Source organism: Emiliania huxleyi (genome assembly GCF_000372725.1).
Source record: "Emiliania huxleyi CCMP1516 unplaced genomic scaffold EMIHUscaffold_39, whole genome shotgun sequence".
Classification (NCBI taxonomy): domain Eukaryota; phylum Haptophyta; order Isochrysidales; family Noelaerhabdaceae; genus Emiliania; species Emiliania huxleyi.
Window position 1 is genome coordinate 376490 of NW_005199045.1, and position 22192 is coordinate 398681.

A 22192-nucleotide genomic window follows, 5' to 3' on the forward strand; every position below is an offset into this window, starting at 1 on the left:
CCCCCTTCCGCCTCTCTGTGCGCGCGCGCGCCGCGCGCGCGCGTGTGTGTGTGTGCGTGTGTGTGTGTGCGTGTGTGCGTGTCGTCTCGCTGGACGCTGGACGCTCGCTGGACGCTCGCTAGACGCGTGCCTGCTCTGTCGTGCACTCTGGCGGCGTGAGACTCGACACGAGCCCCTCCTCCGACTCGCGCTCCACCTAGGAAAGAACCGTCCGGGCGTCATGCGGCGCGGAGCGGCCACCAGCCGAAACCCATTTCTCGCGCCCCGCCTCCCATGCTGAGCGGCATGCGCCCTCCGTGATAAGCGAGACCAGCTGCTTCCGCAGCGCGGCGGAGAGGTCCCCCGCGCCCTCAGGCTCGAAGCTGCCCTTGGTCTCGAGGGAGATGCTCCGCCGATCGCCCTGCGCCGCCTCGCGCAGCTTGTGCGCAGAGTACTGCAGCACCTGGGAGGGGAGCAGATGCAGGTGGACGGTGAGAAGGGAGCTGGGAGGGGGAGACGGCGAGTAAGACGGGAGGGGGGGCGAGGGGGGAGCGAGGGAGCAAGGGAGGCACCAGCAGCCACGAGGCGGCGAGCACGGCGTCTTGCAGCCCAAGGAGGATCGTGGCGGTGCACGCGGCCTGTGGCGCAGGGGCGAGACGGCGTGGTAAGGAGGAGTGTGGTGTTGAGGAGGAAACGGCAGTGAGAGCGGCGATGGAGCGTCTGGGGCGTGTCGAGGGGTCCACCGAGTGGCCGTCGAGGTGAAAGCCGTCGATGAGCACCAACGGCACCTACAGCAGCATCCGTGCGGCGCTCCTCGCGAACAATCCCCGTGCCTTCCACTCAGCGGCGGCGGCGATGGCACCAGCGGCGGGAAGATGCCAAAGACGGCCTCGATGAGGAGTATTGTGGCGAGCGCAACGGTCAGGATGCGTCGCTTCTGAGTGTAAGCCGCGTCAGCAGCCTGCCACGGAGAGGGTTGGTGTGTGGTGGTGGTGGTGGGGAGGGGCGGTGTGGGAGGGGGGGAGGGGGGGTTCGCGGCTTCACGGGCTCTGCGCGACAGAAGGACATCGGCCCACACTCTCGCTCGCACGCGGAAGAGGGAGGTGCGCCCGCCGCGGGCACCGCGGAGCTGCCTCGGGTGGGATGTCTCGGGCCAACTGGGCGACTCTAGCCTGCACGCCGCGGAGGATGAGCCTCCACGCATAGAGCAGGGTGGCGAGCGCGAGAATGTACAAGGCAGAGCGGACGATCGTGAGGGCCCAGCGAGCAGCGTCGCCGGGCGGCACATCGAGCAGCGCCTCATCGCTCAGTTCAAACTGGACGGCGAGAGCAGCGAAGCCGGCGGCGACGCTGCAGGCGAAGATGTGGTAGGCGGCGTTACTGCCGACCTGCGAGAGGGTGGCAGCGCTCGCAACGTGGGGTGTGGGGCGGGAGACTGCGGCGCAACGTCGCGGCTGCCGCGCCTGGAAGGGCGATCGCACGGTGCGCAGGAGCTGGATCGACATGGCCAGGAAATAGAGAGTGACGCCGAGGCCCGAGAACAGGCGCAACCACTCCTCCATCGGGTGCGCGCGGGCGTACGCCTCGGTCACGCCGCCGCTCGCCAGCCAGATGTAGAGGTAGTCTGCTTGCACGAGCGCTCCAACGAGCTGCGCACCGACGAGCAGGGAGAACTCCGCCGTGCGGGCGATTGGCCGCCGCACCATGAGGCACATGAGCAGGCCCACTGCCACCAGGTTGACGGCGGCGAGCGGACCCACCACGTCGCAGGTGCCAAAGCCATCCAGCTCGGCCAGGTCGTCTGGCGGTGATGGAGGCGCATCGTCAGCGCGGCCACCGCTGGTCGCCGCGCTTTGAGCGGCGAAGTCGGAGAGGCCGGGAAAGGGCAGCTCGCTCAGGCCGGGCAGCTGGAGGCTGGGAACCTCGAAGTTCCGCTTCATGCCGTGTGTGTGCACCAGCCCTCGATAAGGACGCTCTCAGCGCGCAAAAAAAGAAAAGGTGCGCGAGATGCCAATCATCCGGCCCGCTGGGTGCGCTTCTTAGCTCCCCGGCCCAGTCGATAAGGACGCTGAGCGCACAAGAAGAAGTGGCCTCGGGTCGCCGCAAGCGGCGTGGCGTGGGGCGGTTGAGCATCCCTCCGGGGGCCCCTCAGCCCTCTGCGCCGGGGAGGCGTTGTTGGAGGCTATCGAGCGTGGCTGGACGTGTAGCCCTGACCCGGCAAGCTGTCGTTGTCGGACTCTTGCCGGGGCGCCTCGACAGGAGGAGCTTAGCCTTAGGCTGAACAAGGTTTTCCTCTCGCACCCCGTCTCTTTTCCTTTCCTTTTTTCTCTGCAGCACCCTCTCTTTTCCTCTCTATTTTCCCGGGAAACCCATCAAATTTTCCGGGCTCTGAGCCGAGTCTGAGGCTGGTTTGGGCCCAAAATCAGCCAAATCGGCAAAATACCGGGTATTTTGCGGGTATACCTGGAAAACCCCGGGTATACCTGGAAAATTTCCGGATTCCGGAGCGCAGCTCCGGAATCCGGGAGCGGGCGCAGCCCGCTCCGGAAGGCCCCCAGGAGGACGGTCGCGTTTACTTGGACGCGTCGAAGTGTGGCCGCGTGCGCTTGCAAAAGAAACGGAACTGTCTGGTGCAAGAGATAACAAGCTTGGCCGCTTTGTGTATCTATCTCGAAACTTCGAGAAAAGGCTGCCGCCCGCCCGCACGCGCACGCAGGCCTCCCTTCCCCGGCTCCCCGAGCGGCGAGCGAGGGCCCCAAGCAAGTCAAGAATTGACTTATCTAGCTTTCAAGTACAAAGCAACACATTAAGTGAGACCCGAGATTAACCTCCGATCCGAGACAAACCTCCGAGCGAGATCAACCTAACTTGCGATCAACTTAATCAAACGAGGCGCGAAACTTCCGAGAACTAGCTTTTATAACCGCCGCCCGGTTCTCCCTTTGTATAACCGCTCCCCCCCCCCAGGGAACCGGCCAAAATGGACTCTCCGACGCCGGTTCGCATAGAGGCCCGACGGCGGTCTCGCATAGAGCAGCGCCGTCTGTTCAAGGCCAAGCGCCCGACTTGCGCCCCAAAAGTGAGTCGATCGGTGTCTGCGATTAAGCGGCCGCGCACCAAGGAGGGGAGGTGAGTGGCCCCGCTGCCGAACGCCTCTATCTAGGAGCCGGCATTCTCACCGCAGCGGCTGGCGCATGCAGGTTCCTACCCAAGGATCGGCCTGGCGCGGACCAGGAGCAATGATGCGCATGCACGTCGTGCGCTCGACGAGCTCCAGTCATTTGGTTTCGCCTTCTCACCCCCTCTGATTAGCGACGCCCGCCCGCCCCACAACCCTGCACACGTTCCCCCGCCCCCGTCCGCCCCCGCACGACTGCGTGCGAGGTACCTCGTACGTCGGTTCGGCGCTCAAGCGCTCCGCTGCTCTTGGTCCGGGTCGTGTGTGTCTTCCCGGCACCCCGAAGCCGAGAGCCGAGAGGCACGCGCGAGTCGCGGTGTGCATCAATGTACTGTCTCGGTTCTCGCGTAAATATTTGTGTGATAGAATGGTGTAAGAGTGCATGACATGTGTACCACTCGGCGCATGTTGGTGTGTCAGCGTAGCACGCGCCGTGTGCGTACACTTCTGTGTAGAAACTCCGGCACGGGAAACTTGAGACGACAGCGCGCCACGGCCAGCGCATGTACCGTTCGTGCGCGTGTGGCGGCAGCCCCCGCGCCCAGCCCACCCACACGGACGCGACCAAACGACTCACCCACCCGGAATGGCCAGCCAGCCGACAAAACTGACATCATCGCGCCCTCGCGCGCTGGCCAGCAGGGCGTGCGCGCGTCCGCGCGGCCCGGTGGCTGGCGCCGACTCGCTGGTGCAGCCCGAGGCACGACTTCCCGAACTGCAGCCCAGACTCGTCCGCCACCGCACGGTACACCTGCGTGAACGCGCCCGCCACCTGGCCGGCGGGCAGGGGGGGCGAGAGCAGGACGAGAGCTCAGGGGATGGAGCTCGAGGCAGAGAGAAAAGGTGAGCGGGGGCGTGCCAACATGTCGTTCACCTGCTCGAGAAGGGCGCCGGGGCACTCGAGCGGCGGCGGCAGCGGCCGACGGAGCATTCGACAGGCAAGCGCGACGCACGCCAGCCCAATGGCGTCGTCGGCGACGCTGAGCGGCAATGCCGTCTTGCAGATGTCGTTGGCAAGATAGCACGCTGTCGCGGTGAGCTCGACGTTTGCGCTGCCCTCGCAGCTGCCACCGGCAGCGCCGTCGCCCTCGCCCATGGCGAGCGCGAGGTGGCGCGCGATCGCAGCGTGCGGGTCGCACGACACGGGCGCCTCGGGTTCAAACATCACCGCCTCGAAGAGGACCTGCTCGCACGCATCCATGTCCTGAGCGCTGTACGGATTGGTCTCGTCGCCGAGGTCTTTCCTCAGCTTCGGCATGGCGCGTTCTAGGGCAGAAGCGGCCGCCTGGCACTCCTCCACCTTTGACCCGACCAGCAGAGCGGTCGGCGCCAGCAGGAGAGGGTCGTGAGCCTCCAAGCTGCGCGAGCTGTAGAAGCGGCGAAAGATCAGCGCCGCAGTCAGGCACGCGCGCTGGCGCAGCCCGGCCTGATGCCCGAGAGCCATGAGGTAAGAGCTGTAATAGAAGAGGGCCCGATCGGCCTCGGCCTCGGTGAGCGCGCTCATGTAATAGGAAATTCCTACCACCTCTGGGGAGGGCGAACAAGCACAGAGCGAGGGTGCCTACTCTGAGTAACCATGAATTTAAACAAAACAACTCTCTCTCACAGCAGACAGGCTCGACACAGTACCATGAATACAAGGCGGTTCGAAGGTTCTCGAGGTTCTCGAGTCCTTTGGCCGCGTTGGGTAGCGAGGATTGGTGTGACGCGATCCACGCAGGCGTGTTTTCTGGCGGCCGACCGTCAGTGCACGGAGTTGCCCCTTCTCCGACTGCCCCGGCTAGTTCACGAGTTTCGCGGGAGTGACCCCACCCATGCGTCAAGCCCGAGACCTAGCGCGGGTGGGTTGGAGGGGGCTCGCCCCGTTCCTCCCCATCGGGCCGCATGAGCGGCCACGCCTCGCAGATTCGTTTTCGCGCCTGGGTGGGTCAGGCGCGCGGGGCATCCCCCGGGTCGAAGATTTGTTTTATCGTTTTTCACTGCGCCCTTCGCTGTTCATTTACGAGAGATTCTCCCGCCATTCATCCTCCGTTCAGATGTAATTCGCCCGCTTTTCAAATACATTTTGTGGCGCTTTCAAGAGATTTTTACCGCAAATTTAGTGCTCTTCATGGCAGTTTAAGGCAAGCATGCCTTATCCTACGACGATTCGGCTGAGCCAGCTGATAGGGGACAGCAGGCTGCAAATCCGTGTCGAGATGCACCTCGATGAGGAGATCGTCTCTCTGGCCGCTGCTCCCGATGGCACGCTCTTTGCCAGTGCCAAGGCAGCTGCAGGCGGAGAGATGGTGGTCATTCTCGACCCTCTCACACTCGCCGAGCGGATCCGGTTCGGAACCGGGAACTTAGATGAAGTCCAGGGCGTGTGCGTGGTGGGCACCGAGGTCTATGTGTGCGACCACGCGGAGCCTGAGGACGAGGAGCGATATGGCCGCTTCCAGGTCTTCTCGCTCTCGGGCGTTTACCAGCGCGAGATGCGGGTCGACGGCATGCAAAACCCTTGCAGACTCGTTTTTATCAACGGGCGACTCTATGTCACCGACCATCAGCCTGGCGGGACTCGCATCTTTGTACTTACCCCTGACGGCGCCTCCTCCGCCGTCTCCTCCGTCACCGTCTCCTCCATCGAGGCGCCTCGGCTATTGCCTAATCAGCTGTGCCCCTTTGCGGGTGCCCTGTTGTTGCTTAGGGGGGCGGGGGGAAGCGAGCCGGAAGTCGACCACAATGCCACACATTTTGAGATCTTGCGCGAGGTGTGAGTATCACAAAGAGAAAGCCCATGCGAAAACGGAAACCGCCTGGAGCTGGACACCCATCCCAGATCCCACCCTCCCTCAGCTCTCCAACTCCTCTTCTGAATGAATCAGACACGCCCTCCTCCTCCCATTCGACTGCGCCCTCCTCCTCCTCCTCACGGACGCATATGCCATATCCGCCGGCGTGATCATGCCGTAGGAGTCTAGGAGAGGGGCACAGCTGCGTAGAGGTAGCTTGGTAGACCGACGACAGTCGACAGAGCACAGAGGAGAGCGCCACACGCCACCACGATGCCTGTGTGCACTGTGCACACACGGCCGATACGGGGTCCCTCTATGAGAATGCAGAAGATGGGGGGGTATAAGCTATAACCATATCTCCGGCGAAATCCTTACCATATGGCAGAAGGCCAATACCATATGGCAGAAGGCCAAAACCTATCCCTTGTAGCCTATCGCTCCCACACGGCCACACCGACACGAGGAAGTACGCGCGCCTGCTCGCGTCCCGTCCCCCCTCCGTGCGTTGGGGCCCCACACCAGTGTGGGGGGGGATGAAGATGGCGGCCCAACCGCTGTTTCCACCTGCTCTAGCCACGGATCATCTGGCCGAGGGCCGCGTGCAAATCCTCATTGTCAGGGCACATGAAATAGCGCGCCCGGGCAAGCAAATCGTCGACCGAGATCTCGCCGTCGTTCATCTGGCCGATCTGCGCATTCATCTCGTCGAAACGGCGCGGGCCAAGACGCACAAACGCCTCCTGTGTGAAAGCAGCCCAGCGGCGCTGCGCCGCCTCGCGCTCTTCAGCGGACCGTTCGCTCACCTTGTCTCACAGAGATGGTGTTAGAGAGGCGAAGCGGGGCTCTCCGGGACGAACGCGCTGGATCAGCTCGTTCATGGGGTGGTTCCAAATGACGGCAAGGCTCTCTGCGCACCGGCCCGTGTTGTACAAGCTGCAGGATAGACTCGCCGTCGAGCTGCTCGTCCGCCCAGCCTGGAGCGTTAAAGCATCCTGAAAACTCAGTAGCACTCGCCGCCTCGTGTGAGAAGACGAGGGCTACGAAATATAGCGGCTGCAACGTGAACGAATGCTGCAGAATGCGTCCGTGTCCTTGTGCTAATTCGATACAGGAGATTGACTGGAGCATCTAGGCCCAACCAAACAGCAGCCAATTGAGCACGCCATACCGCCCGAGCACGCGCGCGTAGCCTACAGGGACGGCGTCAGCAGGGTTCGGCCAAAGCTCCTCTGCAGCACCCACGCAGCGGGGCGCCAACGCGACCCTCATGCGGAGTGCGCCCGTCGACGATGCTCAGCTTGGGCGCCGTCGAGCGCCACCACTCGCGCAACCACTCGCCTACAGCGCGCCAAAGCACCGCCGAAGTCGCTACGGTAGTGCCGCCAAAAATTGGTCGCCGCCGCCGCCCCCCCAATAGCGAGCGGACTCGGCTATCCCCCCATATCTGAGCCAATCTCAGCGAATCTCACCCAACGCCGAGCGGACGAGGTCTTTCGCGCTGAAGCGCTCCGACGGGTCCCGCTCCTCGAGCGGCTCAACCTGCTCACATCCCACGCGTGAGGAGGCTCCTGAACCAAGCGTCATCCCAGGCAGGAAGGGTGAGGGCTTCGTGGAGGCGCCGGCCAAGCTGAGGTGGCAGTGGGCGCGAGCTGGGAGACTGGCGTGCAGCGCTCGATCCTGGTTCGTCTCGCCTCATTGGGCGCCGCCCACGACCGGTTCCAACCCCACCCCAATCTCGCGCGCTCTCTCCGTCACCTCTCCCACGACGACGGACCAGTCGGCGGCGCGACGCGCCCCCTCCGGCGGGCCTTGCACCCAGACATGCTCGGCAAACGGCGCGGTGCCGTCGAACCCGAGGCCGACCGCCGCAGCGCCGCGCATAGCGAGGAGACAGCTGGTTGCCACGGCCTTGATCATGCTCATCTCGTGCTCTAGCCGCTGCAGGCGAGATTGGGACGAGGCTGCTGTTGGGATAGGTCGGAGGGGGGGGGGGGGGGCAGAGCGCCTCTGGAGACGGCGTCTCATCCTCCTCGCCGCCGCAGCCGGAGCCAGCATCAAGCAACTGAGAGAGGGGGACGCCCTGCGGGGAGGGGGGAGAGGTACTGAAAGGCGAGGAGGGATGGCAGACCCGGGGGCAACAAAGCGGCGGACAGCGCACCAGAGCAGAGAGGGAAGGAGGCGGTGCGGTGTGGGCGGCTGGTTGGGGGGTGAGAGGGGGGGGGGGGGGGGGGGGGAGCGGAGGCAGGAGCGGGAAAGAAAGGGTGCACCTCGATCTTGTCGACGTAGACCGCCGGGTATCGCGTGAGCTCGCACCCTACCCCCACGGCCGCCTCCACCTCGCTCCCCAACTCCTTGACCAACTGGCACCAGCCGGCGGCGCCGCTCAGCCGCTGCAGCCGCAGCCGCTCCTCTGCCGCGGCCGACGCCATTTCGGAGCAGATGAGCGCGTCCTACAGCCCATGCGTCGCGGACGCGTCGCGGAGTATCAATCGAGCTGAGCGCCGACGGGCCGTGACCTGCTCGGCCGTGCCCTCGTGCTCTTCGGCGTCGTGGTAGCTCGTGAGGTGCCTACGTGTGAATAGATCAATAGCCCCGTGCGAGGTGAGCACACACGCCGGTCGAATTGACATACCCGCAATAACGCGTGACTTCTTGCGATGTGTGAATCAACGCGGTGAGGTGCGTGCGCAACACCGTTTGCTCGGCTTCTGCTGCTCATCTAGGATCCGGTGCCTCAGCCGCACAGACACGGGCCTCCCGCTCTTGCGCAGAGTGCCCTCGACCTATGTGATGAAGAGAGAGGGGCTGGCGAGGTGAAGCGTGCCGTACGCAACCCCGGTGTAGACATGCATCATCAGTGTCGGCCAGGGTCCGTGCATGTGTTCCGCATCTCGGGCCGTCGACCGTTAGGCCCGCCGCTGTCGCAGCCGAGACGCCCGTCACGTCCACCGCCGCGCCGCGCGCGCCTTGTGCAAGGCCAAGAAGAGCGTGAGGCCACGCTCACCGCCGCGCGCAATCGCGCTATCGGACTGGCTGCATCTCCCCTCCCCCCCCCTACTCTTTCGAGCGCGCGCCAGTGCGGAGGGCGAGGCGCGCGCCGCCTTCGCGCAACTCGTCAAGCGCCTACCGGCGCGAGAGCGAGACAATGTCAGGGCCGTGCTTTGGTGCCGTCTCGCACGTGGTCGGCCGTGAAGTCTAGAGACGTCAAGGCAGCGAACCTCGTGGCATCTCCGCGTGTCTTCAAGTCTCGGCAGTGTGTTTGTGTATGTGCCGAGGGGGGGGGGGGGGGGGATCCTACAGCGGGAGTGCGCGCCGAGCTCAGGTCGCGCGCATACGCGGCGAGCGCCTCCGCCTCGTCGTCGTCGTCCGCCAGCTCGATGTACGTGCGGAACCGCACCTCCTCCTTCAGCACCGACACCCAGTTGCTGCCCTCGCCCTCGCCGCCCTCGCCGCCCCTCACCGCCGTCGCCGCCTCCTCCGCCTCGGAGGCGAGCTGCCGCAGCTGCGCGTTGCCCGGCTCAAGCGCGGCTGCCCGCCCGTACGCCCGCTGCGCCTCCTCCAGCCGACCCAGCGCCATCAGAGCGGCCCCACGCCGCACGTGCGCCTTGGCCCACCCTGGCCGCAGCCGCGCCGCCTCGTCGGCGTCGGCGAGCGCGGCTGCGAAGCGGTGTAGCGCTGCAAAGGCGGCGGAGCGGTTGGAGTGGTAGACCGGGTCGGTCGGGTCGCACTCGATCGCCTTGCCGTACAGCCTTGCAGCCTCGGCGTGCTTGCCCGCCTGCAGCGCCGCGTTGCCCTCCTCCTTGTGGCGGCGCGCCTGAGCCGCCGCACCGACGGCTGCCGCCACGCCGGTCGCACCGCCGGAAGGCGCAGTCCGCGTCGGCGGAGGATCGGCGATCGCTGCCGCGGGTGCGGCGGCGGCAGTGGCCGCAGCGGTGGTCGTCATATCCGGCGGTCGTGGCGGAGGCTCGTTCTCCTCGAGGGCTAGGTTGTCGTGGTCGTCGTCACCTCCGCCCTCCTCGTTCTCCTCGAGGGCGAGCTCGTCGTCAGACTCCTCGGTGAGGAGACCGGGTCGGACCGACGGCGCCGACCGTGGCGCCTCGGCGCCAAACAGCTCGGCGCGCAGAGCCTCGGCCGCGTACTCGTCCATGCTCAGCTCTGCCATTGACGACACAAAAGTTGTGCTCCCGATGCTTTTGAGCAGCGCCACCTCGGTGATCGCCTCCTCCTCGAAGATGGGCGCGTAGCGAGAGAGGCCAAGGCCAGCGAGCAGATCGCTCAGAGCGTCCTCCATCATACGCGGAACGAGCGAGGTCAATCGCAACCACCCGAAGGAGGTGCTGAAGAAAGAATTCTTCGAGTAAAGGCCTCTCTCACAGCTGAAGAAAGAATACTCGCCTCTGCCAGGGGCCCGACTGTATCTAGTAGGCGCGGTAGCGGTGACGGGCGAGCCACAGCTGGCAAGATGCCGATCGCCATCGAGACCTTGCTCGAGCCGCGGCGGGGCCCTGAAAGTGGAGCGTGTCAGGATCGGCTGCTCGGCTGTGAACTGACCTCGCTGTGAATGTCACCGCCGTCACAGACACTATTGTCCATGAATGGTAAGACTGATAGTAGAGTAGAATCGGGTCGAGCGACCGGCCCAGTCGACCGTCCCTTCCCCTCAGCAGAGCGGGCGAGAATCCTAACGGATTCACGCCTCACTCCGCTAGGGACGGCCTCTGCGGCAAAGTCAAACCACCCCACCTACCTACCACGATGTCTGAGGGTGAGACAGGGCCAGGGTGAGACAACAGGTCGGGGTGCCACACGGGGCACACCACAGGCGTTGGCCTGCACAAGCTTTTCCGGCAAACAAAAAGGAAAACAGAGGTGTCCCCAGCACTATGCGTTTCCGGAAATTTCCAGGGAAAACAGAGGGTGTTTGGTGCTCCATTCTGGAAACTCGCGAGTTTCCCTGAGTCTGAGAGCTGGTCTGGGGCAAAATCTGACGCAAAATTGAGGAAATCGGCACGATACCCAGGCGGTCGCAGGGTATTTTCCAGGTATGCACGGGGTTTTCCAGGTACCCGCAAAATACCCGGTATTTTGCCGATTTGGCTGATTTTGGGCCCAAACCAGCCTCAGACTCGGCTCAGAGCCCGGAAAATTTGATGGTTTCCCCGGGAAAATACAGAGGAAAAGAGAGGGTGCTGTAGAGAAAAAAGGAAAGGAAAAGAGACGGGGTGCGAGAGGAAAAGCTTGTTCAGCCTAACACAGGCGTATTCTAGAGGGGGAAAAGAAGCGGGGAATGAGTGGCCCCGCCACGAGAAGCGCGTTCTGGGGATGCAGAGCGTGCAAGGCGGCTAGGGATGAGGCCACAAAAGAGGCGCGCGAGGCAAGGAGGAGACTCGGAGAACGGAGAGACTGGGACGACTGGACACAAGAAGACAGTGAGCCACCACAGGCGTCGTTGGCGCACATACTGAGCGGCAGCTGCGCTGGAAAATAATAAGGAAGAGGCGCGTCACTTCATGCGGAAGCTAGACAAACCCACACGAGGTCGGCGGGGCTGTGCCCCGCGGGCGTCAGTTGCCCTTCTTGACCTTCGGCTCCCCAGCGAGAAGGGCGGGGCAATCAGGTTTGAGGTGCCCCTCCTCGCCGCAGTGGAAGCAGGTCTTGTTCTTGGACTTGCCCGACCGCTTCGCCTCCTCGGCCGCCCGCTGGGCCTCCGCCGAAGCCGCCTCCGCCTTGGTGACGCGCTTGGCGAGCTCGGCCAGGTCCTTCTTGAACGACTCGACTCCCTTCTCATGTTCGCGGTAGACGTCGTCGCGAAGGATGCGGTCGAGCGGCAGCTCCGGCAGGCCGCGCCCCGGGTACTTGCGGAAAAACCGCTGGATGTAGGTGAAGAACTGCTTGGGAATGGATCCGTGATGTCGCCCAGTCCGGACGAGAACTCGAGGATGAGTGAAGCCTCGGCCAGCATATCCCTCTCTCGGTAGTCTTTGCCAAGATTGCGGAGATGCTGCACGACCTGGCTCCGCTCGCCAGACTTGAGGGCATGGTGGAGGCTGCCCGGGTCGTCTTTGGTCTGCCGCACGCACTTGACTGTCGACGGGTTCCGGGAGTAGACTGCGCCCTCGAAGGCCGGTCCCCCGCTCGCCAGGTCACTGGCTGTGACTACGTACCCAGTGTGGAGGGAGACGCTAAGTGCGAGCGCGCCTGCCGAGGTGAGATTCTGCTTGGCCAGCTCGGCGACCTGTGCCTCGGTCAGGGCGGACTCCTCCTCTGCCGCAGGAGCCGACGCGACGCGCCCCGCCGGGGCGCTCGCCGATCGGGCCACCTGCAGGGTGCCTCCAGCCTGGGCGGCCCCAAGCCACCACGCCCGGAGGACTGCCTGCCGACTGGGCGGCAGCGTGTCCCTGCCTATGGCTCTCGCAAAGTCCGGCGAGAAGACGTCGACCATGCTCGCGTCGCCGAGCATGTTCTCCCGCAAATCCGCGGCGCTCGTCCCGTCACCAACCATAGCCTCGGCGACAACAGCCAGCTGTTCGTCTCCAAATGCTGTGACAAGGGACTTCCCGCCCCGCTTTTCCTCGAGGATCTCGAAGATGCGCGCGACCTCCGTCTCAGCCCCCGCGGCCACCCCGCCGTCCCCGGACGGCGAAACCTCCGCCAGAACCATGCCGGAAGCGCTGCCCGTCGGGCCGCCCGCCTCTCCTGGCGACGGCGTGGCCCTGAGCGGCGCTGCTGCAGCCCCGAGCGCAGCCGGCACGTGCGGTATGGATATGGCGGGGTCGTCCCGGATGCTCTACCGAGAGGCTGATACCGGTACGACAGAAGCAAAACAGGCCGTGTGGGGTGTGGGTCGTCGGGCCAAAGCCCCGCCAGACTCCCTTCACACTCTCTCTCCTAGAGTCCCGTGGCGTCGTCCTAGAGTCCGGAGGTCCCGTCCGTCCCGTCTCGTGACCGTCTCCGTACCACCAAGACTCGACCTACAATCCCAGAGTCGGCCGCCGGGGCGGGCCGCCTCGCCGCGCCGCGCCGCGCCTCGCCTCGCCTTGCAGCAGCGCACGCGCACACGCGCCCGCGCGCCCGCGCTCGCTCCGCGAGAGCGAAGCAACCCTCCAAGCGAGTTTCGAGCCGGGAGCCAAAAGGTCCCAGCTCGAACCGCGAACCGGTTCGACCACCGCCGCTGGCGGTTCTGCAAAGGCAGTCAGGGGCAGCGCCTGATATAACGTGAAATAGTGCGAGCGCGCGAGATACTCACCCGACCCACCGTGCCCTCGCGAAAGAGATCTCGCGCCGCGCGCGCTCGCACACGCCGCCCGAGAGCACTCCCACCCCCGCCGCCCTCGCAAGCTCACAGGTTGATTTGAGGAGAAGCAGCTGGGGGAGGTCAAAGCGGGAGAAGGCGGCACGGCGGCGGCGGCGCGGCCCCCCCCCATCCCCACGCCTCCGGGTCGTGCGTACCGCCTCCGGGCGTGGGTGTCCCCCCAGCGTCTGCTCCAGCAGTGAGAGTGAGTGTCTAGTTTAGAGAGAGGGTGTGGCGTCTAATGCAGTGCATCGTGTTGTGGAGGGGTTGATGTCGAGCCATCTGCGCGCTCGGCACGAGCCCCTCAGGCGCCTGCGCGCCAAACACCCCCCGGTGTTTTGACACCATTATTTGGTATATTAACCTCGCGGCCGCCTAGATAGACTGAAAGAGTTAGACACCGCAGGAGTGAGGCTGCTGCTGCTGCTGCTGCTACTTGCTGCTACGTTAGCGCCTGCTGCTGCTGTTGCTGCTCCACTGCTGCTGATTGCGGATACGATTTCTCCGATCACCCCGCCCGCCCGCCCCGCCCCGCCTGCCCGCCCGCCCGCCCGCCTGCCCGCCCGCCCGCCCGCCCGTCCAACCACCCATTCCCATCGCCATCTCACATACCTACATATAGGCGCTCGACACCCCCACTCGCTGCCTACTCGCTGCCTCGAGGGAGGGGGGGAAGACGTCAGGCAGCTCTCACTCCTGTGATGAGCGCTTGAACGGAGGCCCCTCCCCGAAAGGCAAGTTTTAGCCACACGAAATCGAGACCCCTCCCCACCGCCCCGATCCCCCCACCCCCTTGCTCCCCTCCCCCCCTCGGGAGGGCCGAACTGAGGCGCCCGAGGGGACCCCGCCATTCCCTTCCCCCCTCGGAGGGCCGGACTGAGGCGTCGAGGGCCCCGCTCTTTCCCTCGCATAGCGGCCACTCTTCGGATCGCTGGTCGAGCGACCCGGGGGATGCCCCGCGCGCCTGACCCAGGCGCGAGAAACGAATCTGCGAGGCGTGGCCGCTCATGCGGCCCGATGGGGAGGAGCGGGGCGAGCCCCCTCCAACCCACCCGCGCTAGGTCTCGGGCGGCGAAGGGGTCACACCCGACGACCTCGGGAACTAGCCGGGGCAGTCGGAGAAGGGGCAACTCCGTGCACTGACGGTCGGCCGTCAGAAAACACGCCTCCGTGGCTCGGGTTACACCAATCCTCGCTACCCAACGCGGCCAAAGGATATCCACCTCGAGAACCTCGAGAACAGAAATGCGTCGAGTGACATTTTTTTCACGCCCGGTTCAAGTCGAATGAGCGGCCTACTGCTGCTGCGCCCGTTCCTCTCCAGCGTCTCGGGCGCGTCCGCGTCGGCGGCGGACGAGCTCTGTGCCCGCGTGGCGCAGCGCATGGTCGAGCGCGAGCAAGGCGCGCCGCCAGGCCTCATCGCCGCCCCGCCCACTGCCTGCGAGTCACGCGCGACCAGCGGCCCCGCCCCGCCCCGTTGGTCCTGTAGAGGCTTCGCGCGACGTGGAAGCGGCACTCAAGGCGCGTGTGGTGGAGCTCGAGGAGCAGGCACGCGAGCGGCCGCGAAGCGGCAGCTACCCCCATTTCGCCCTCACTACTTGCCGGCCGTCCACGCAGGCGGCGGCGCTAAGTGCACGGGTGGGAGAGCAGCGGAGGGCGGTGCCGGCGTGGGCGGTGCAGCGGCTGGAGGAGGGGCAGGCAAGCGAGCTCTCTCAGTTGCTTGCGCTGGGCAACGCAACGGACGAGGCGCTGCTCGGCGGAGGCATCGGTGATGCGACGCTCGTGGCGCCCAGCCTACTCGAGGAGCGCTCGCGGTGCGAGGCGGCGCGCGATCGCGCGGGCGGCTCGGCGCTCGCGGTGGACAAAGCGCTCGAGGACGCCGTGCGCCTGCAGCAGCAGCTCTCCGCCGCACTCGCGCTGCCAGTCACATCGGTCGACGAGGCGATCGCCGGCAAGGAGAACGAGGGGGGTGGCAAGACGATCTCGGCGGTGCAGCGCGGCCTGCAGCTGCAGAAGCTGCCGCCGGCGAAACGCGCGCGTGTTTGACACCGCGCGGCGCCGCTAGGCCCGGACCGTTGTGGGTGTGCGCACCTGGTGAAGCGGTTCAGTGTGGACTGCCGGGGGGGGGGGGGGGGTCTGGATGGTGCGCTTCTGTTTCTCTCTGGGTCTCGCTCTCCGCGAGAGGTAAAGCTGGCTGAGCGAGGCTTTCGCGCGGTATCGCTCTGTCTACCATGTCCAAGACGCCTGCCAGGATGCTGCATCGGGGACGCGCTGTGCGCGCTGGCCGCAGGGACTCACCACACACCAGGCGACCCGCACGATCCCACGACCAGGCACGAGGCAGGGTGTGTCCCGTCCAGGGAGAGCGCTGTTTCTGTCCCCTAAATAAATGAATAAAACGGACACCTCTCTACTGTGAGATGGGTAAAAAGGAACAGGTCCCCGCCCTTGCGATCTTTGTGCAGGGTCGTTCTTTGTGGGTGTGGTCGGCGACTAGCCGGGGTCGTCCTCCCGCGCTGGGGGACTAACTAGCACTAGCCGTCTTCCACATGGTCCCTCGGGTCCCTGCTGCTCCTAATCTCGTCGTACATCATCCTGCTGATCTCCGCAAAGTCCTGCTCCCTCCCTCGTCTCGCCCTGCGCGTTTGCTCCGCCTCACCGAGTCACCGTCTTCTGCCCTGCGTCGTCTGGCGACGGGTCCTCCATAGTCGGTCGAGGTCGCCGCCCTCCTCGTGCCTCTTCCCAACGTTCCCTCGGCGGCCGATGCCGTCTGCTCCGGCTCCCCAGTCCCCGGGTCTGCCCTGCTCTCGTCTGCGCTAGTTTCTGCTTCGTCACCACCGGCGTCTCTCCTCTTTTTTCTCCTCTTCTTGTATGCTTTGTACATCGCGTCGATTCCTTTTCGCGTGAGCACCACCCAGAAGCCCGCCCAGCAGCTGAACCGCTCCCTAAGGCGAAGGAGATCATCAGTCTCACCCACTTCGCTCGCTGCCCACCGTCTCCGCTCCCTCCCGCTTGAGCCGCCGTCGCGGCCCTCGTTCGTCCCACTGGCTGCTGGCCTGTCCCTGCGTTACCTCCCATTTGTCTTTCCTGGCTCCGTCACACGTGGCAGGGCGTCCTCGGCTTTCTTTGTTCCGAGGCCTGCGTTTCTCTCCCCGCGTCGCGCCTCTGCCTCCAGCCACTCCCTAAAGGTGGCCGAGACGCGTCGCAGCCTCCTGGCCCTTTCCATGTCCGTCCTCATCGCCTCCGTGGCGCCCATCTCGTCGTGCCGCACCCACGAGTCCTCCCAATCTCCCTCCCATTTGCACAAGTATTTCTGTCCCCGTTGCCGTACCGCGGTTTTTTTTCAATATGCTATAATTGTATACAATATTCTATATTCAAAAAACAATGGTGGCGTCGCAGAGAGTAGGCAGGACTAGGCACGATACACGAAGTAGGGTCGTCCCCGTACACTTGCTTCCAGGTTACTCACCCATCTGGGCGTCTCCGCGAGCGACAAGCCGCGCGCACCGCGCTCGCACCAGCGCCCCGTTGATGTAGCAGCCGCGACCACGGAATACCCTCGTGTGCGGGGCCGCAGCTCTCGAACGTGTCTCGGTTGGTTGCCGATGCCGTCCATTTCAGTGGCTGCGTCTTTCAGCCACAAGCGCTCGAGGCTCAGCCACGCGCCTGTTCACGCCCCCATTAGCCATTGATGTCCCTCCCCCCACCCTCCTTTTTCATCTCGTCTTTCCATCTGGGTCCGTCATTATGTAAGTACGGTGGACGGTGCGGCCCGGTCTGCGCCATGTGTGAGAGCGGCGATCCGTCGACCGAAACGCTAAACAAAAACGGGCAGTGATCCGGCTCTCACTCGCGCGCCACGTGTGCCAATTTCGTATTGCTGAGAGACCATCCCACCACCACTCCTAGTCGTGCAGGTGACACCCAGCAGGCTGCAGCTTCATTGGGAGTTGCGTCACTCGGTGAGTTGCGAGGCCGCTTTGGGCCGCCGCCATCGCCGCTCGTTGAGCGACGGCAGCCTTGTACAGCCGCCGTTTAATGATCCGGGCGCGCCGGCGCGGGTTGATCGCCGGCTCTGCAGCCTGTTGGCGCGGCTCGAGGGCGGGCGGCGAGGCAGACATCTTGAGGACCGAAAAGCGCAAGCAATCAACAGCACGTGGCTCGAATTTGGATCCACTGATAGGTGAACCACAAAACCGAAGTTTAACACTAACAAAAGGGTGTTAGTTTGGCGTGAATTATGAGGGTGTTGGATTACTGTTATATGATAGTAATAGAGCAGTTTGGTCGGAGGGCGCCCGGGTCGCCCCGGAGCGGCCCCGCGCGGGGAGGTGGGTGGAGGGCGGGCGCCACGCCGTCGGGCAGGCCGCGCGGGGACGCAGCCGGGGCCAGCGCGCGGCGCTAGAGGGCCGGGCGCAAACTTGTGGCACCTGCACTGGCACCGGCACCTGGGTGCCGCGAGTTTTGGTGGTTCGAAATGCGGAGCGCGCAGTCCGTTGTGGTTCGAAACGCGATGCCTCCGTTGGGAGACACGGACGGCGCCGGCGGGAGCGACGCGGCCGGCGAGGCGCCGCACTCGGTCGCCGCCCTGACGGTGATCAGCGAGCCGGTCGAGCGTGACCAGTTGCATTCGAATCTGAGCACCACATTGAGGCCGTTGGTGGAGAGGGAGCGTCGCGAGCGAGGTGACGAGGATGGAGCTGTGGGTGTAGCCGGTGACGTGACTTTCGCATTGAAAGACTTATTGATCGAGGGTGGGGATGGAGCGGAGGCAGCATCTCACATGCAGATCAATTGATATAGGGTCAAGCGGCACTACTTCGCGGTGTATCTCAGTGTAGCGAGACCACAGACAGTAAGCTCCCCCCCACCCCCCCCCCCCCTCCCCCCGCCCGCCCGACCGCCAGCCAGCCTGCCATCGCGCGGCTCTATGCAGTATGGGCGCCTCGACGGACGCGTGCTGCCCGCCCACCATGATCCGATTGTGACCATCTGACCAACCACAACAAACATCTACATACAAAGAAAGAAAATCAAGGGACGCGTCAACGAAAGAAGAATGCATGTATGGTTTCTCTTTTTAACTTTTTGCCCTCGATAGATCAAAGGTACAGATCCCGGAAAATTCGTTGTTCTGACAGGCGGAAGGCGGAGGTCGCTGGTGGATTGTTTTGGGCGTCGCTCGGGGGTGTCTGCTGATTGTGCTTGCTGGTGGCTAGATGCAGCCACTCCTCCACGAGCGCATCTTGGCAAAGCCTGCCTTTGCCTTGAGCCTCGAAGCGCACGCGCTTGGATCGCTGGACTCCTCGCCCCGTGCCTGGTTTCAGCTCCGCACCAAACCAGACGCCAAGCCGCTGGGCGAGGCCAACGCGGACGCGCAGTCAAAGCAAAAGACTTCATATTCAGAGGCTTCAGATGTGCTGGTTGAGATTCAAGCCGCGCGGCTTATTGGGATCCGTTCTCAGTCGGACGGTTACTACGCGGTCATGGGCATCTCGGACGATCAGAAGGAGATGGTCAATGCCCTCGTCTCGGCTGCAAAGCACCACGTTGGCCAGGTTGTAGAGGGCAGTGACCGGGAGCTCGTCTCGCCGCTGGATAGCGCAACGGGTGAGGACCTTGCCATGGGCATCGCCGCACGTCTCAACTGCAAGATCAGCGTCTTTGCAGGCCGAATGACGGCGGCGAGCATCACCTCGGAGCACGGCGAGGCCCTCTTTCGGCCTGGCAGCAAAGCCGTCGGACTCTGCGAGCAGCCGCCTGCAGGAGCGTGCGACGCTACAGTTCACATGATGGGCTTCTGGCACGACGAAACCCAGTATGGTCCGCTCCTCTATCTCCGTACTGGCCGGATCATCATGCAAGATGGGATCCCCGAGATTCCAGAGACGCCACTCACATCGTCCGTGTTGACTGCCCTTGGGGCAGAAGAGCCCACGGCCGACCCTCTCAGCCCATCCGATAGCATCCGTTCTCTCGCGTCTACTGTCGAGTGCGATGACGAGGTCGGCGACGAGTACGGCAACAAGAAAGACATCGCAGTGGCTTGGGCCAACCGAAACGCGTTTTGAGCGAGAGCAAAGACAAGAAGCTCTTCAAGAGGTGTGTGTGCATGAGCCAGGCGGGGGGGCGCGGCTGGGGCGGCGTACCGTATGCAGAAAGCGGCACGCCGCGTCCTCTGGATGCTTCAGGCGAAGGGGGGGAGGGGGGGAACTAACTCGTGAGATAAACGATTGTGTCGGCGGACCGTGACTGTATGCAAGACTGACTGTGCTGCGTCTCGACTGTGCTCCCGCGCCGGCGGCTCTCTTCCAACGGCTTCCGGTTCCGTGCCGCCGCTGTGTGTGATGTGAGTTACTGTAGTTGGTGAGATTGTGATGGTCATATGACTATGTCGGTCGGTGTGTTTGGGCGCGATCGGGATCACACGCCTTTGTCAACTTTTTTAGCCACTAGCAGGCAGGCTGGCTGTGTGGCTCGCTAGTCGCTCGCCGGGCCCGCGCAGCACGCCTGCACGCGCGGGCCTTTTGCGTTGTGGTTTGCATTGCGGCTTGTGTGAGCGACACTGCTCGGCGACTGCCGGCACACTGTGAGACCATGGGTGTGAGGTTTAAACCACTCAGGTCCTTCTACTCTGTTGATGACAAGACTTGTCTACTCGCTGGAGCCGAGCACAGGAGGGCCTGGCGCACAACCCCTGTGCAACTCGCAGGGTCCTTCCCCCGTACGTCCCACGAGTCGTGTGGGTCGCTCCGTCGCGGTAGCCAGATGACCTCCCATACTAGGATCATCGGCCATGGCCGCAGGGAGCGCGGGGGAGGGCGCTGGGTTCCTGGGAGCCACACGGTCACGGAGCTCCGTTTGACACGCTAATCTTGATTAGCGTGTCAGAGTACTTGCGCGCTCTTGGACCTTGGAGATCGCTACAACAATTTGTTGAGCCTCCTCACGTCGCGCCAGTCCGGCATGTCGTCATCGTCGTCGTCCTGATCAAACCACGCCGTCTCGTCCACCTCCCCATCCCACTGCGCCGACGTGTCTGCCGCCGCGGCACCGCCGGCGGCGCTCGCCGCAACAGTTGGCGCGTCGTCTGCCGCACCCGCGGTCGGCGGTGGCGGCGCCGCCGGCGGCGGCGCTTCGGTGGCCGACGACGCGTCGGCGCCGGTAGGCCTCGCCTGCTGCAGCTGATCGACCTTGGCCGTGAGCGCGTCAACCTTGTCGCTCAGCCGCGAGATGGCGTTGATGACGGCCTCGAGCGAGGTCATCACGGCCTTGTCGGTGGGCGGTGCCGCCGACTGCGCCTCGATGCCGGCGAGCAGCACTGCCGCCTGCTTCTCCGCCGCCTGCCGCAGCGCAGCCGCCGCTGGGTCCTCCGAGTCAAAATCCTCGCCAAGGCCGAGGTGTGCGTCCTCGTCGACGCCACTGCCGCTCTCCGCCGCCGGCCGCCCTCCCGCCTCGACCTTTCGCGCCGCCTCCCACGCCTTCATCATGGCGAGCTCCTCGTCCCAGCTAGACACGGTGTCCGCCGCATCGAGCTCCTCGTCCCCGTCGCCAGCGGTGAGCTGCGGGGCCGCCACCAGCCGGCGCACGGACGAGGCCGCCGCGACAGGACGAGAACGCAGCAGCAGTGCGGCGCTGTGCGCACAGCACGCGGAGAGCACCTGGAGTGCGAACGCGAAGCGAGCCGTGCACATATATGTTTGTTATGGCGGGACAGGCTTGGGGTGGTCAACAAGAAAGAATTCTACGAAATCAAGCCCCTCTCACAGCAGACTGGCACGAACTAGCACCAAGAAAGAAAACATCCCTTTAGTGGACGAGGACAGGGTCCCCACCTGCACGAGCAGAATTTTTGTTGCGACGGTGCGAATTCTTGTTGGACAAGCAAGCGGCAGAGGACCACCCCCGGCAGACGTCCTTTTACCCTCAACCCCAGTGAGGGGTGCATGCGCCGCCTAGCTCTGCGGACGGGCCCCTCCACCCTTCACGTACGGATCATGGGCCGCACAATCGCTATCGTGGGATGGCTTAGTAAAAAGAAAGAAACGCAACGAAAGGAAGTGAGAGAGAGAGCTCTCTCAAGGAAGTGACCTTCCTTAGGCTGAATATACTTTTCCTCTCGCACCCCGTCTCTTTTCCTTTCCCTTTTTCTCTACAGCACCCTCTCTTTTCCTCTCTATTTTCCCGGGGAAACCATCAACATTTCCGGGCTCTGAGCCGAGTCTGAGGCTGGTTTTGGGCCCAAAATCAGCCAAATCGGCAAAATACCCGGTATTTTGCGGGTATACCTGGAAAAACCCGGGTATACCTGGAAAAAGCCCGGGTATGTTGCCGGTTTTCCTCGAGTTTGCCTCAGATTTTGCCCCAGACCAGCTCTCAGACTCAGGGAAACTCGCGAGTTTCCAGAATGGAGCACCAAACACCCTCTGTTTTCCCTGGAAATTTCCGGAAACGCAAAGTGCTGGGGACCCTCTGTTTTCCTTTTTGTTTGCCGGAAAAGTATATGCAGGCCAAGACCTTCTTCATTCTCTCACCACCCAAGACAAGGACCCCAGGAATTGCGACTCGCCGCTTTCCTCCCGCTGTGATTCTGTTGAGCTCTGTGTCTTGATTTGCCAACAATATACCTAAGACCCAAGACAGCTTGGAGAGCTCCCCGTAAGGTAAGGCTACATTTCGTAACGATCGCCGCTATTGGCCATCTGCCTCCTGCAGCCTCTGTTGGAGCGGAATGCGCGGGGTTTTCGGCGCGATGCCTCCGGCTAGTACACGGTACTGCTCTGCCGCAAACTCTCCTGCGCTCGCGTGACGTGTGGGGCGCATGCACTGCGCTCGAAAGTCGCGATTTGGCAATAGGCGCTCGAGCCGGCGCGCAGTGGAGGGGGCGCCGCGCAGGGGGATCGGGGGGGTGCGAGAGGGGGCGTGGGTCGGGCGCGCACCGGCCGGCTCCGGGAGCGGCCGTCA

The 22192-nt window shown here is 64.1% G+C and overlaps 7 protein-coding genes across 7 annotated transcripts; 1 reads left to right on the top strand and 6 right to left on the bottom strand.

Annotated features, from left to right (window-relative positions):
- Positions 1–118: 118 nt before the first annotated feature.
- Positions 119–1952, bottom strand: EMIHUDRAFT_451230 (hypothetical protein; the record flags this gene model as incomplete). Its single annotated transcript, XM_005771203.1, has 7 exons — positions 1443–1952; positions 1152–1367; positions 842–940; positions 723–767; positions 552–617; positions 251–442; positions 119–178 (listed from the first exon to the last, which is right to left on the bottom strand). Exons 1-7 carry the CDS (start codon positions 1917–1919, stop codon positions 119–121), a joined length of 1155 nt encoding a protein of 384 aa, XP_005771260.1. The 5' UTR covers positions 1920–1952.
- Positions 1953–3722: 1770 nt separating this feature from the next.
- On the bottom strand, positions 3723–4663 carry EMIHUDRAFT_355575 (hypothetical protein; the record flags this gene model as incomplete). Its single annotated transcript, XM_005771204.1, has 2 exons — positions 3723–3929; positions 4032–4663. Coding segments are annotated over 2 exons (791 nt in total), but the record flags the coding sequence as incomplete, so codon positions are not given.
- A 1840-nt stretch (positions 4664–6503) lies between these two features.
- Positions 6504–10228, bottom strand: EMIHUDRAFT_209435 (hypothetical protein; the record flags this gene model as incomplete). The annotated part of the gene is made up of 11 exons (XM_005771205.1): positions 6504–6737; positions 6850–6926; positions 7074–7124; positions 7198–7272; positions 7404–7473; positions 7690–7842; positions 8202–8384; positions 8451–8502; positions 8629–8717; positions 8839–8900; positions 9940–10228. The coding sequence occupies 11 exons, from the start codon at positions 10226–10228 to the stop codon at positions 6504–6506; spliced, it is 1335 nt and encodes a 444-aa protein (XP_005771262.1).
- Positions 10229–11498: 1270 nt separating this feature from the next.
- On the bottom strand, positions 11499–12595 carry EMIHUDRAFT_102327 (hypothetical protein; the record flags this gene model as incomplete). Its single annotated transcript, XM_005771206.1, has 2 exons — positions 11499–11822; positions 11945–12595. 2 exons carry the CDS (start codon positions 12593–12595, stop codon positions 11499–11501), a joined length of 975 nt encoding a protein of 324 aa, XP_005771263.1.
- Positions 12596–13180: 585 nt separating this feature from the next.
- Positions 13181–13358, bottom strand: EMIHUDRAFT_355579 (hypothetical protein; the record flags this gene model as incomplete). The annotated part of the gene is made up of 1 exon (XM_005771207.1): positions 13181–13358. A coding segment is annotated over one exon (178 nt), but the record flags the coding sequence as incomplete, so codon positions are not given.
- A 1153-nt stretch (positions 13359–14511) lies between these two features.
- Positions 14512–15271, top strand: EMIHUDRAFT_209437 (hypothetical protein; the record flags this gene model as incomplete). Its single annotated transcript, XM_005771208.1, has 2 exons — positions 14512–14610; positions 14717–15271. 2 exons carry the CDS (start codon positions 14512–14514, stop codon positions 15269–15271), a joined length of 654 nt encoding a protein of 217 aa, XP_005771265.1.
- Positions 15272–20151: 4880 nt separating this feature from the next.
- On the bottom strand, positions 20152–20922 carry EMIHUDRAFT_102330 (hypothetical protein; the record flags this gene model as incomplete). Its single annotated transcript, XM_005771209.1, has 1 exon — positions 20152–20922. One exon carries the CDS (start codon positions 20920–20922, stop codon positions 20152–20154), a length of 771 nt encoding a protein of 256 aa, XP_005771266.1.
- Between the last annotated feature and the right edge of the window lie 1270 nt (positions 20923–22192).